The sequence below is a fragment of the Chiloscyllium punctatum genome, chromosome 2 (assembly GCF_047496795.1).
Source record: "Chiloscyllium punctatum isolate Juve2018m chromosome 2, sChiPun1.3, whole genome shotgun sequence".
Lineage (NCBI taxonomy): Eukaryota > Metazoa > Chordata > Chondrichthyes > Orectolobiformes > Hemiscylliidae > Chiloscyllium > Chiloscyllium punctatum.
The window spans coordinates 62,171,131-62,186,169 of record NC_092740.1 but is presented as its reverse complement, the minus strand read 5'-3'; the positions used below and the strand labels follow the sequence as shown (position 1 = coordinate 62,186,169).

The window sequence follows — 15,039 nt, the reverse complement described above, 5'->3', positions numbered from 1 at the left end:
ATCATTCATGAATACAAGTGGACTTTGACATTCCCAAAAAAATGAAAAAAACTGAATAGTGGATTTTGCTGCTGCTGAATAAAGTCTGAAGCTTAAAGGGTGAATCAGCTCCTACGAACTGCTTGCTAATACACAGAGAAGGGAAGAAAGCTTGCATTTATAGAAACACCTTTCATGAGCTACAAACATACCAAAGCGTTTTGCAGCCAATAAAGTACTTTTTAAAAAGTGTCATCACAATTTTGTGCATCAGGAAACATGGCAGCAATGTTGCACACTGCACAATGATGAGGACAGCTAGACAGCCGATTTTAGTAATGTTGCTTGGAGGCTAAATGTTGACTAAGAAACTGATCTAATACAAAATAAAAACAAAGAACTGTGGAAATTTGAAACACAGTGCCAGAGAAAGTCAGCAGGTCCAGCAGCATCTACAGAGACAGATACAGAATGAATTTTCAAGTCCAGTGACCCTTTGTCAGACATAACGTGCAACCTAATTTCACAGTCTCATGTAGTCCACTCAGAGTTGACAACAATCAGTCCTTTACAACAGATCAATTTCCTCTTGCAAAGCAGATAATTCAGACAGAAACTTCCTCTATTTATAACATGGATCAATTTGGTAAACTGAAGCTTCCAGTAAGAAGCTATCTGCATAATGCTTACTGCTCAATGTTCAGTTACTTCATTCACTAACTATGCAAGAAAGTCAATGACTTTGTGGTTTACTATGTTAAAGTAGCATGAGGGAGTTACATTTTGTAAATTATACCTAAACTTAATATAACAGATAAAAAGACCAACAGCTATAAATGACTAATGAATCCTACATGTTTTCAGCAAGTAGGTTTCCCATGTTTTGGTAGCTCAATTGGTAAAAGTTGGTAAAAGTTTCCTAACATTGAACCAAAACTATGTATTCATACTATTGTGCAAATGTATTCATATTTCATTTCAACATATTGTTCATTATTTGCAAAACAGCACAAGACCCCTCGTGTTGCTGGAATTAAAAGGGATATTCTTACCAGCTTGTAGAAGGGGGAACACAGCATGGCTTCAGTAAAGTCATGTGAAGCTGCAGTAGGTCAGCTCCCAGACCATGCCATGCTATTGATGATTTTTACTGATGGGAGGGCTTAAGGGGTGAGGCAAATACATAATGGAATAAATAAGAACTATGTTGTCAAGATGTCATCATTTTGTTGACAGCTGGTCATGTCTATGTCACACAGGAGGTCACTGACGAGATCAGGAGGGGGATTATGTTTTAATCAAACAGGAGGACGTGGATAGGAAAGGCGAACCTGCTGCCCTATGGATTTCCCTCCAGCAATGGGCCAGATCAAATCAATTTTGAAGATATTTCTCCCTCCTTGCTGAATGCAGCAAGTCTCCAGCCTTCCTGAGCATGCCCGCCATTTGTAAATGCGCTGATGAGGCTTTGAAATGCCAGCACTGAGAATGAGCCACTGCCCTAAATATGATGTCAAACCCAGTGACAGCCATTTCTTTGGAGGCTTCCTGTAAAATTAAGAATCACCAGTGTCAGGCTATCCAGCAGGTCAACAAAAATCTCCCCTAAGACATTTAACCTTCACCTCCTAACTGATCACTTCGCTGTAAATTCAACAAGTTTGTTAGTTTTCCTACCTCTGGTGTTTGAGCACTCATGCTGACTCCTTGTTTCGATGATTTAGATAAATCTTGCTTCTTTGCTCCCTGTTAAAGAAATACAAAGTGGAATTTTAGTTACTTAAACGATTCCCAGATAGATTAATGCATGTCCTATAGAAATATTTTACTTATAGGTGAGTATGTATTTGGAAATTCAAGGCATAAAATTAAAAAATCAATGCAAGTTTTTATTTATTCGTTCATTCAATGTCAGCTTCACTATCTGGGCCACATCCCTAAAGCTCTTGAGAAGATGATAGAGTGCTGCAGTGAATATTCTGTGGGTAACACTGTCCAGAGGGGACATCCAGGGTTTTGACTCAGTCACCGTGCATGAACAACAATACAGGTTCAATTCGGGTTGGTGTTTGGCTTGGAGGGGAACTTATGATGTTCCCATGTGTCTTCTGCCTGTGCCCTTTTAGTAGAAGAGTTTTTTCAGTTTGGAAAATGCTTTTAAAGAAACCTGGTGAATTGTTCAGTGCATTTTTGTAGATGCTACATACTCCACCTACACTGAGCCAGTGAATGTTTAAGTTGGCAAATGGGGGCTTGAGAGAATGAGATTGATCAAATGGACTACTTTGTCAGAACTGTGTTATGAAGCAGTAACCATCCAGGCAAGTGCAGAATACTCCAGTACACTTCTGACTTGTATCTTGTCAGTGGTGGACAGGGTATGATTAGATAGGAAGTGTGTTACTCATTGCAGGAATCCTACCTGCTACATTTGCCATAGCATTGACATGGCTAATCCAGCTAAGTTTTTAAATTGAGAATTTTAATGGTAAAACATTGAATATAAAAGGATGCTGTTAGTTTCTCTTTTGCTGGATCTGGGCCTCTGTGAGGCATGAATTGTGATACTGACTCCTCATTATTTGAGTATATGAAAGCTATTAATGATTTCCTCATCTTCCATGGATTCTCATGTCAATGTCAGTGTCCAATCCACTCTGGACACTGAAGTCCACAGAAGTGATAGATTTTGTTGTTACTGTTACTACGTGAGGGAATTTCTGCCATTATGACACCTCTGGTTTTCCTCTGGGTATGAGGGATGTTGCAAAATTGATATTGTGGTCTTCAAAATATACTGAATTAACTGGAGACATGTTACTTGACAGCTAGCAGCCTAAGGAGAAAGTGAGGACTGCAGATGCTGGAGAGTCAGAGTCAAGAAGTGTGGCACTGGAAAAGTACGACAGGTCAGGCATGATCCAAGAAGCAGGAGAATCAATGTTTCGGGCAAAAGCCCTTTATCTGGAATGTGGAGGGGGAAGGGTGTGGAGAGATAATGTCCAAGCCATTGTGCAGGTTGGCACAGACTCCTGTTTGAAGTTAAATTAAACTGAAAATTGTGCAACTACCAGTGAATATCATCATTCTAATATTATGTTTCAGTGATGCTGTCTGAATGGTGCAAGTTCAACAGCTGCACATATCAACTCATCACTTTCTGTCACATGTTTGACTCAAGGTCAGTATTATGAAAGCTTGGAAACAGCAAGCATAAACTGAGACCATGTTTATGTTGCAAATAAAGTGCTTTTGTTAAAGTGCAATAAAATTTTTCTAGGTCAACATGATAATATTCCAAATAACAAAGAGTCAACGAGATAGTCAATTAGCAAATGAGATGTAAAGTGTTTAGAAAAGGGAAGTGCTGTTGAATCAAGATCATGTTTGTTTCCACGCTGACATACACCAATTGTTATCAATCACTGTTCATTTTTGTTCATAACACTGCAATGAAAAGTTTTAGCTTAAAAATGTGTTGCTGGAAAAGCGCAGCAGGTCAGGCAGCATCAAAGGAACAGGAGAGATGCTGCCTGACCTGCTGCGCTTTTCCAGCAACGCATTTTTAAGCTCTGATCTCCAGCATCTGCAGTCCTCACTTTCTCCTAATGAAAAGTTTTAGTCGAACATCTTTAAAATATTTCACACTGAATGATATAAAACTCAAGTATTAGTATTATAAACCATACATCACATGTTGGATCAATAGAAATTTAATGTTGCAATTTAAAAAAAGAATTTTCATATTATGTCACTTCAGTTAAATGATTTTGATGGTGAACCATCTGACTTTATCACCATTACTCTTCTTAATCTGATTTAAAGTTATAACTTAGATTAAACACAGATTGACACTAAAATCCAGAAGTTTTAGTGTGTAAGTCCTTGTTACTCTAAAGGTTTTGCTGTGAAGCACAGTTAGGATTTCCTCTGATATTATAAAATGTTTCATTGTCGCGTTACCCTGAAGATGTTGTGTTTAAAGTACACATTGTGTTGGTCAGATTGTCAATGTTGGGAAATGAGATTATTTTCCACGAAGACATGTATTCTTGATCAGATGGCATACAGGCAGATGCTATATGCCCAAAATAATGTGTGCCTCGGCATCTCAAATACCAGACACTGCTGTAGAGAGATTAATTTGGTACTTGGCTACAGGCACAGGAATGTATTTCTGATTACCAATGCAGTCAGCCAATCATGAAAGTACTGTTTTCAAAATGAGCCAAAGTTCTTGGTAACTTCATGATACACAGGAAATTGACACATCCTGTCAGCAGCTGAAACCCCACCATGGCCATAATAAATCCAGAATTTCAGCAGTTCCCTCACTACCCCAGGTATTGTTCTTCCTCATCTTACCTCCTTCTCCCATTCCTCCTGATGACGCAAATTAGGTGTCAAATAAGGGACATTAGCCCAGCGCTCAGTTGTTAAGGAGACAAAGTCTAGGCTGAGTACTGACACTAAAACTGACTGTTTTAACAAAGGGCAACAGGCTGTCTCCGATGTGATTTAAATACACTTTTCAAACTTCTAGCAGAAAGTGATCAACAGAATGTGATAAACTTTTAAATAGTGCTCAACGTCCTTTGCAGCAACTTGGTTATTCCCAATCACTTGTTCATTGTTTGGAGAAAATGTTAAACATGTAAAGCAGGGGCAGCTTCACTAGTGGGCAGTAGCAAGCAACTGAAGTGACAACAAACTACTAATGTACCTCAGGTATTTGCTTAGAGAGTAGCTTTAACCTTTTTTTCCAGGTTGACACCTTGTACCAAGTGTAGACTAAACTGACATTTCAGATTAAGATCCAATGTTGGCCATCTCACAGTACCCAATATATTCATGGACATTTGCCACATACAAAAACACAAAGAACCACTGAAGATGTTCTGATCACAAACACATTCTTATTCCATTAGGGACGGTAGTCAGGTTAACATGGTCAATATCGCATGGACCAATTATATGTTCTCGCTCAACTTGTTCTTCAGTGTACACATGAGCAGTTGTTTGCATTTTAGAGTGGTTATTATTTCGCTGCCTTTAGCTGTCACTGCTTTGGTACCCGAAGAATTTTTGCCTTGAAAACTTGGTAGAATTTCCTGAGGTATTTAGAACTGTAGTCTAAATATGGAAATGAACAAGTCCTTTGTTACAATTCAAACTCATTCCTGATAATAATTCCTCATAGAGTCATAGAGATGTTCAGCAAGGAAACAGACCCTTCGGTCCAACCCTCCAGTCTTCTGTGACTATCGATGATACAAATATCTCAGCAAGAGGCCCAGCAATCACTTCTCTAGCGTCCCACAAAGTGCTCGGGTACACCTGATCAGGTCCTGGGGATTTATCGACTTTTAACCGTTTCAAGATATCCAGCACTTCCTCCTCTGTAATCTGGACATTTTGCAAGATGTCACCATCTATTTCCCTACAGTCTGTATCTTCCATATCCTTTTCCACAGTAAATACTGATGCAAAATATTCATTTAGTATCTCCCCCATTTTCTGTGGCTCCACAAAAAGGCCGCCTTGCTGATCTTTGAGGGGCCCTAATCTCTCCCTAGTTACCCTTTTGTCCTTAATATATTTGTAGAAACCCTTTGGATTCTCCTTAATTCTATTTGCATGCTAAATACAAAATTCTGTCTTTATAGGTCTGGGACATAAAACATGATTGCATGCATGAATGAAACTATTTTATTTTCAATGCATGCTGTACTAATAATAAGATCTCTTTCAGGAACATCGGAGCAGGAATAGACCATTCAGCCCTTCAAGCCTGTGACATCATTTAATTAGATCAGGGCTGAACAGAGACTTAAGAAAAAAACCCCTACCCTATAATATCATTATTCTACAGCAATAAATTCCAATGGGGTGACTCCTCAATCTCCTAGACTCCAGAACATACAGGCACAGTTTCTTCAATCTCTCCTCATAAGTAAATCCCCCTATGGTAAGTATAACCTTCCTCAGATGTGGAGACCAAAACCATACACAAAACATCAAGTGCAGTCTCACCAAAGCTCTGTACAACCTCAGAAAGGCATCTTTATTCCTGAGCTTGAATCCCTTTGCAACAAATTCTAATTTCACACTATTTTCAGACTAAATGCTTGCTGCACCTGCTAGCTTGCTGCTAGCTTTTTGTGACTCATTAAAAAGGACACCAGGTCTCTTTAGATATGAAAACCTCTTAACCTCTCACCATTTAAGAAATACATTTTTTCTCTTTTATCTATCAAAGGGAATAACTACTTTTATTTGCATTAAATTCTATCTGCTCTGTCCTTACCCACTTCCTTAGCCTCTCTGAGTCCTCTTAAAAATTCCTTGCACCTTCCACATAACATACATTCCCACTCACTGTTACATCACTCACTTGTCTGTCAAACAAATAAATCTGGCTTTTAGTTGCGACTTGCGTTATAACAAAATAAAGTCAAATGGAAGCAAAAGTAGTTATCACCAAGTTTTCAAATTTCATTTAATTTATAGATTGTGTCAGAATAATAAATACCTTGAAACTGCAGCAGACATGTAAATTAATCCCCTTATTTTGAACCAGGCTTGAATAATATATTTTGCCCTAAGACTTGATACCTCTCTCTTTGAATGCTGTACTATGGCGAGATTAAGAGGAATTGCTCCCAACGAAACCATCAATCATATAATAAAATTCAAGTGGCAAAACAGCAGTGTATAGATGACAGAAAGATAGTCTGTACCATCATAGAACACTGCCAAAACATCCTCTCATCATTGAGAATGGATAATTTGGAAATGCCATGAAGAACGATACAAGAATTGGAGGTCCAATGATAAAGATGAATTCTGGTAAGTTTGTAAAGACATATACAGGCAGCCCCAACTGTATAGGCTACAAACTTTGTTTTAGAAAGTTAAATGAGATGGATCTTTAATCCATTACATGTCTAAAGGACTGAAAACACAAGTCTGTATTTCTTCATTTCAGTACTTTAAAGAATTCAGACATTCCAATGCAATGCAAATAGGATCATTTAAAGAATAGAATGAAGGAACAACAAATGGATACTTCAGTAATCAAATGTATAAATGTTGAAATAAACGATGCCAATTAGCAGTAACGTGCTATTATCTTGCTGAGTTGAAATCCTGTACTTACTAAACATGAAGCTGCAGCATAAAGGCAGATCTTGTATGAGATGGGATGCCGAAGAAGTTAAAGTCACAGGTTTCTATGCCATTGTGCCTTGCATCCATGGATTCAAATACCCTCCTAGCTGCTTATTTCTCATCAAGTCATTACAACACTGGAGGCCATTCAGTCCATTATTACTTGGCCTCAAGCTCTTGAATTTACCTGTTATCTCTGCACGCCATTTCTATTCAAATAACCATCTGATGCCCTCTTGAATGCATCAACTGAACCTGCCCTAGCACCTTTCTCAATTTTGTTTTGTATGTGGGCCTGCATGTCCTTCGGTTTTATGCTTCAGAACTTCTGTGACAAGTGGGAACTGGAGGGCCAGGAATGTACAATCACTCCCGAGACAAGATTTTAATTTAAATTTATAAGTTTCATTTATGATTTGATATTTTTATAGTTCCTCTTTAAGAAGCTGCCATGTTTAGATTTGGTTTCAATTGGTTCATTAAAAGGCCTAACTGTACGTCTTATTACTAGTGTTATTTTTCCAGTGGTCTTAAACTAAATCAAAACTTTTATTTAATCATATTACTTGAGTGCACAAAATATTTGTAATTATAATTTTAAATAATACTGATTTGGGAACTTAACACAAAACTATACAAACGTTCAATAAAGCCCATGAGTATTGGTTTTAATATGACATAGCATTCATCTACAGATCAATACTGAGGCTTACAATGTATTGAAATTTGCTACTTATTCCATCCACGTAACAGAGAAAATCACAAGATATGCATTTACAAGTACTACAGAACAGAATGCTAAACAAGGTGGTTTGTAAATCAATACCAATAATTTAATATCATGACACTATCGACTACTTTCTCCTTATTTCGTCAAGCCATATGTGTCAATTATTTCATCTACTTTTTGAGACACAATTATTTTTGTTCTCACCTCCCTGAAGTTAATCCTCATCTTTATTCCCACAGTAATTGATTGTACACTTTGCTTTCCACATGACATTCAGTTGCTGCTCTGTTTCACGGATACAAACATGGACCATTAAACACTTCTATTAGATTGTCACTCAAATCCTCAGACAAAAAGGATTTACAAGCCTGATTTACTCCCAACAAAAAGACATCAGCTCAAGTTTTGTAAGACTGCTTAATCTTGGTATATCTTGAAATCAAATTCTTCCAGAACCAATTCTATACAGAATTTCTTTACCCTAGAGTAAAGCAACAATCTGATTTACTGCCAACCAGTAAACAGCCATTTGGAACCCTGCTGTCCTCAATGTAAACTCACTTTCCGAAAGGTTACAATTGCAATTTCTATGATCAACGAAGTCACTATACACAACAAAATTAATCAGAGGGTTTTTTTTCCTGTTACTGCAAGTCTTTCTCAATCTGAAAATCAAATGATTTGTGAGACACAGAAATTGGGTTTGAATTTTTTGAATACCCAACTACAAAAGACTCGTTATTACCAAAGTTCACACAGCAGTGGACATGATTTATTGTGTGAGGCAGCAACAGAATTTATCACCGAAATCAATTTAAAATCCTGCAAGTTAGCTCACAAAGCAAAGACTTTCCTCTTTTAATATCCTTTCATATTTATTGTACAACTTCACAAAACCATTTTGCAAGCATTTTTCAATTTAGTTGCTTGTATGTGACATGACAAAAGTTTCCACATACAACTTTTCTTCCTTTCTAAATGAATAAAGATTTAGCTCCTATGGGACACAACCAACTACCAATATAGTCCAATTGGACTGATGGCCTGTTCTAATGTTCATGATGATAACAATTGCCATTTGAGTTTGAAAGCAATGATGAATACGTAGACTCAACAGTCTCCATATTCACCATTGATGGTCTGGTCTGGATACCCAGACTTGGAAAAAGGTGGGGCAACATGGACAATGCTGCTCTGTGACACTGATGTCAATCATTTTCAAAAACACTACAGTCCAAGGTGCTGCAGAGAACTCTTTCTCATGCTGTTTCTTTCAGCTCCTGGAGTTTGATGCTGCACCATTTCAGGTTTTCCATAAGCACAATCAATCTTGGTTACCTTTACCAGATGCTAACTCTTTATGAAGCAACAGTCTTGAAACGCAATGGTCCTTTGTTCTAATTATCTGCCTACCTAACACTGTTGGACTTCCAGGAACACCACCTCAATCAATTGTTCTGTAGGTCTCCTAACAGTCAGCGGGAAATTGGGAAACAAATATGTAGAAAGATCATGTAAGAATGGTAATGTTGTAATAGTAGGTGATTTTAATTTTCTGAACTTTGACTGGAACTACCATAGTATTAAAGGTTTGGATGTTGAAGAATTTGTAAAATATGTTCAAGAAAATTTTCTTCATCAATCTATAAATATTCCTACACAGAAAGAGCAAAGTTTGACCTTATTTTGGGTAATAAGGCAGGACAAGTGACTGAAATGATAGTAGGGGAACATTTTGGGTCTAACGATCATAATTCTATTAGTTTTAAAATAGTTATAAAAAAGAATAAGCCCTCCATAGTTAAAGTTTTTAACTGGATAAGGCAAATTTTAATGGTACAAGATAAGAAGGTTCAAAAGTTGATTGGAGTAGACTGTTCATAGGTAAAGGGGCTAGATTAGAGTGGTGCTGAAAAAGCACAGCAGGTCAAGCAGCATCCAAGGAGCAAGAAAATCGATGTTTCAGGCAAAAGCCCTTCATCAGTAACGTCAATAATAAGATCTCTTTCAGGAACATAGGAGCAGGAATAGACCATTCAGCCCTTCAAGCCTGTGACATCATTCAATTAGATCAGGGCTGAACAGAGACTTAAGAAAAAAAACCCTACCCTATAATATCATTATTCTACAGCAATAAATTCCAATGGGGTGACTCCTCAATCTCCTAGACTCCAGAACATACAGGCACAGGTTGTCCAAAATGGAGGGTTTGAGTTACAGGGAGAGGTTGGATAGAATGGGACTATTTTCATTGGAGTGTAGAAGGTTGAGGGGTGACCTAAAAAAATCATGAGGGGCATGCAGAAATTAAAAGCCGAAGTCTTTTCCCTCAGGTGAGGGATCTCCCTAGGTAGGGGGCATATTCTTAAGGTGAGAGGAAAAAGATGTTCAAAAAACACAAGGGACGAATTTTTACAAAAAGAGTGGTTCAAGTGTGGAATGAACTTCAAGAAGAAGTGGTGCATGCAGGTACAGTTACAATTTTTAAAAGATATTTGGATAAGTACATGAATAAGAAATGTTTGGAAGGACTAGTTAGTTTGGGATTACAGTCAGCGTGGACTGGTTGGATGGAAGGGGCTTTTTGCATGCTGTGTGATTATGTGACTTGCTAACAGGGTTCAGCCTAAATTTTTGAATTTTGTAACCTGATCTTGTCAGCAAATATCAAGGATAAGGTGAAGAGCACAAACAGGAAATTGTTCCAACTGCCTTATATGTTCATGGTAGAGAGTTCAGATTCACAGTCATTAAGGTGGGAAGTAATGACAAGAGTTTTGTACACCTTGATCTGTGGGGACAGTCTAACGCTACAGTCGTTTAATACACTGGTTCACACCTTCCAAATACCTTGCTGACATCTCTTTATCAAGCATTGGAGGTAACTATTCCAAGCTATTTAAAGATTTCAACACTCATCTGCTTTGTATCATTGTCACAGATAGCTGGCTGAATAGTGTTGAATTTGGCAAAGGATTGTACAGAATCTCAATCTTTCCAAGACTAATGGTCAATGCTTCAAGGTTTGAAGCCTCAAAATGATCTGTAAATCTCTAATTTTGTGAGTAATTTGGGCATGAACATCAGAAAGTCCTGGATGAGTTTCACAGAAATTTTTTTTTTTGACATCATAGCTCATATGTGAGTCATCAAGACAATACCAGAGCTATACTTTTCTGTTCAAGATCCTTCACAATCAAAGGTCACAGTTGAAGAGCAAGTTAAAGAACATTGAGGCTCAAAGCCCTGGTTTACTCCATTCCACATGTCAAACGGAGCTGATAATTCATCATCTAAAAGGAATTAGCCCACCATTCCATCGTGAAACGTGCCCTTGACAATTTGTTTCTGGTAACTATGTTGTTCTATGATTGTCCAGAGGGCCATCCTACTGATTGTGTCAAAGGGCTTTGCAACAAAAACAAAGGGCCATGTTCTCCTGGAGGCATTTTCTCTTTTCCCAAAGCTTGTACACAATAATGCAATCTGGGTGAAAAGCACACTGAGTCACATATTTAAGCCTGTTCAGGATGATGTGAGCAAAGTCCTTTCCTGCCACAGACTGAAGTGAGATAATACTTTCGTTTCAACACTCGGCTTTGCTGCCTTTGTTTTTGTAAACAGCAACCAGCATGACTTAGAGATTCTATGTAAAAACAAGTGCATAAAAATATAATGAAGCATCAGGCAGTTGTTAATGGCATTTATGGTTGTCTGCCCTTCTCTGCCAATATGAAAGCCATAACTGCACGAGAGGCTTGTGGAAAAAGACAGGAAGGGTGGCAATGTACTAAATACTGCCCTGTCTAAGTATCAAAGAACAGACAGCATGTTATAGGATAGTGAGAGAATCTCCAATGAGCCAACTAAGTAAAAGTAGAAGGGTTCACAGCAGGGAGTGTTTAAGGATAAATGAGGATTTCACTTCTAAGTAGAAAATAAATATGTCGCCCAGCTGCATTTTAGCTTGACAGCAGATTTCTGAAACAAACACATACAACATCACCAAAATAGTTTTGGCTTTTTGCAAGGATATAAATATATCTTTTTAAAACTGAAAACACTTAAACAGCAGCTAAGGAAAGATAAGTTAGAAAAGTCTTTCTGGGGGAATCTGTCAGGGATCTGCCAGCAACGTTAACTCACAAAACCTGGTGGCAGCCAGGATGCAGCAGTATAAATCAATCCCACACATATTCCTAATGAATACTATGGAACAATGCCTCTGCCAACACCAGAATTTTATAAAGCAGGCAACACCCGGTGAGTGGAGAAAGAGCGTGGCTATTTATAAAGGAGCAAGAATTGCTGCTTCAAAGGCCATTGGTATACCTGATACGACCTGACAACAGAACTAACCTCATTGAATCTTCTCCATGCTAGTATTTATGGGATGCACATGACATCAGTGAATATCCTGGCCTCCCAGCAGCCATCTCTCCTTGGCTGTATCTCTTTCTACCTCTCAGTCAAGTGTAGTACTGTCACATCGGTCAGAATAAAGAATTGAGATTCTCTTTCAGTATTTTGCACAAACCTGTGTGACAGGATTCTGATACGAGTTGCATTTCCACTGAATAGAATTCCTTCCTTCCAATAAATGTCACTGGATTAAGACCATGCTCTGAGAGTGATGCTCATTAGATCTTCAATTGGGGATATCCTTCTCACTTTCCTGCTCTCCCATTTTTTTTCTTTTTGGAACTGATAAACTCCCCTTCTCTTTCAACAATCTCAGGGACCTGATCAAGTGGTAATACATTACATACTGCTTGATGTGATCGACATCCTATCTTGGGTCTTGGATGAAGGAGAGGTGGTTATATAGAGATAATGTAATTGGGCTAATACTCCAAAGCTGAAAAATGTGTTGCTGGAAAAGCGCAGCAGGTCAGGCAGCATCCAAGGAGCAGGAGAATCGACGTTTCGGGCATAAGCCCTTCTTCAGGAATGAGGAAGGTGTGCCAAGCAGGCTAAGATAAAAGGTAAGAAGGAGGGACTTGGGGGAGGGGCGTTGGGAATGCGATAGGTGGAAGGAGGTTAAGGTGAGGGTGATAGGCTGGAGAGGGTGTGGGGGCGGAGAGGTCGGGAAGAAGATTGCAGGTCAAAAAGGTGGTGCTGAGTTCGAGGGTTGGGACTGAGATAAGGTGGGGGGAGGAGAAATGAGGAAACTGGAGAAATCTGCATTCATCCCTTGTGGTTGGAGGGTTCCTAGGCAGAAAATGAGGCGCTCTTCCTCCAGGTGCTGTGTTGCCATGGTCTGACGATGGAGGAGGCCAAGGACCTGCATGTCCTTGGCAGAGTGGGAGGGGGAGTTAAAGTGTTCAGCCACGGGGTGGTTGGGTTGGTTGGTGCGGGTGTCCCAGAGGTGTTCTCTGAAATGTTCCACAAGTAGGCGGCCTGTGTCCCCAATGTAGAGGAGGCCACATCGGGTACAGCGGATGCAGTAAAAGATGTGTGTGGAGATGCAGGTGAATTTCTGACAGATATGGAAGGATCCCTTGAGGCCTTGGAGGGAAGTGAGGGGGGAGATGTGGGAGCAAGTTTTGCATTTCTTGCGGTTGCAGGGGAAGGTGCCTGGAGTGGAGGTTGGGTTGGTGGGGGTGTGGACCTGACAAGGGAGTCGCGGAGGGAGTGGTCTTTCCGGAACGCTGATAGGGGAGGGGAGGGAAATATATCTTTGGTGGTGGGGTCTGTTTGGAGGTGGCGGAAATGACGAAGGATGATACGATGTATCTGGAGGTTGGTGGGGTGGTAGATGAGGACCAGTGGGGTTCTGTACTGGTGGCAAGTGGAGGGGCGGGGTTCAAGGGCAGAGGATCGGGAAGTGGAGGAGATGCGGTGGAGAGCATTGTCAACCACATCTGAGGAGAAATTGCGGTCTTTGAAGAAGGAGGCCATGTGGGTTGTTCGGTATTGGAATTGGACCTCCTGGGAGCAGATATGGCGAAGGCGAAGGAATTGGGAATATGGGATGGCATTTTTACAGGGGCAGGGTGGGAGGAGGTTTAATCTAGGTAGCTGTGGGAGTCGGTCAGTTTAGAGTAAATGTCCGTGTTGAGTCTGTCGCCCGAGATAGAAATGGAGAGGTCTAGGAAAGGAAGGAAGGAGTCTGAGATGGTCCAGGTAAATTTGAGGTCGGGGTGGAAGGTGTTAGTAAAGTGGATGAACTGTTCAACCTCCTCGTGGGAGCACGAGGCAGCGCCGATACAGTCATCAATGTAGCGGAGGAAAAGGTGGGGGGTGGGGTCCCCCTCCCATACTGCCAAGGATATGCAGGTCCTTGGCCTCCTCCATCGCCAGACCATGGCAACATTTCACCTGGAGGAAGAGCGCCTCATCTTCTGCCTAGGAACCCTCCAACCACAAGGGATGAATGCAGATTTCTCCAGTTTCCTCATTTCCCCTCCCCCACCTTATCTCAGTCCCAACCCTCAGACTCAGCACCGCCTTTTTGACCTGCAATCTTCTTCCCGACCTCTCTGCCCCCACCCCCTCTCTGACCTATCACCTTAACCTCACCTTAACCTCCTTATACCTATTGCAATACTAACGCCTCTCCCCCAAGTCCCTCCTCCCTACTTTTTATCTTAGCCTGCTTGGCACACCTTCCTCATTCCTGAAGAAGGGCTTATGCCCGAAACATTGATTCTCCTGCTCCTTGGATGCTGCCTGATCTGCTGCGCTTTTCCAGCAACACATTTTTCAGCTCTGATCTCCAGCATCTGCAGTCCTCACTTTCTCCTAATAATCCAAGCTAATGTTCTGGGGATAGAGGTTCAAATCCCACAATAGCAGATGGTAGAACTTAAATTCAATTAATTGCAGTCTTGTGTCATTGTGATAGTGTCCCTATCTCTCTGTCATTCGTCCCACCTGCTATAGAAGCATGTCACAACATAACCAAGCAGATTATTTTAAAAGAAAATTTAGCCATCAGACAGAGATGGCAATTATGAAAAGACTTCTCAGATCCTCCTTTAGAAACGGCCCATCTCTGCAACTACCCCTTGGCAAAGATCAGCTTCTACCACCTCCAAAACATTGTGCATGTGCCTGACAGTCTTAGATTATAAGGCGGAGGACAAATTCCTCCTCATCTTCCATCTCATGAAGGGCCAAAAAGAAAAGCCACTTGACATTGCTCCAATTGGCTCAGA

At 40.1% G+C, this 15,039-nt stretch overlaps 1 protein-coding gene across 9 annotated transcripts in view; it reads right to left on the bottom strand.

The window, feature by feature from the left end:
- The window catches only part of cast (calpastatin), a 205,213-nt gene that overhangs the window by 176,630 nt on the left and 13,544 nt on the right, over positions 1-15,039 (bottom strand). For all 9 annotated transcript variants that reach the window (XM_072583271.1, XM_072583353.1, XM_072583321.1 and 6 more), the window contains exon 2: positions 1,657-1,725. In XM_072583271.1, coding sequence (XP_072439372.1) covers positions 1,657-1,725 — 69 coding nt within the window. The remainder of the gene's footprint in view (positions 1-1,656; positions 1,726-15,039) is intronic.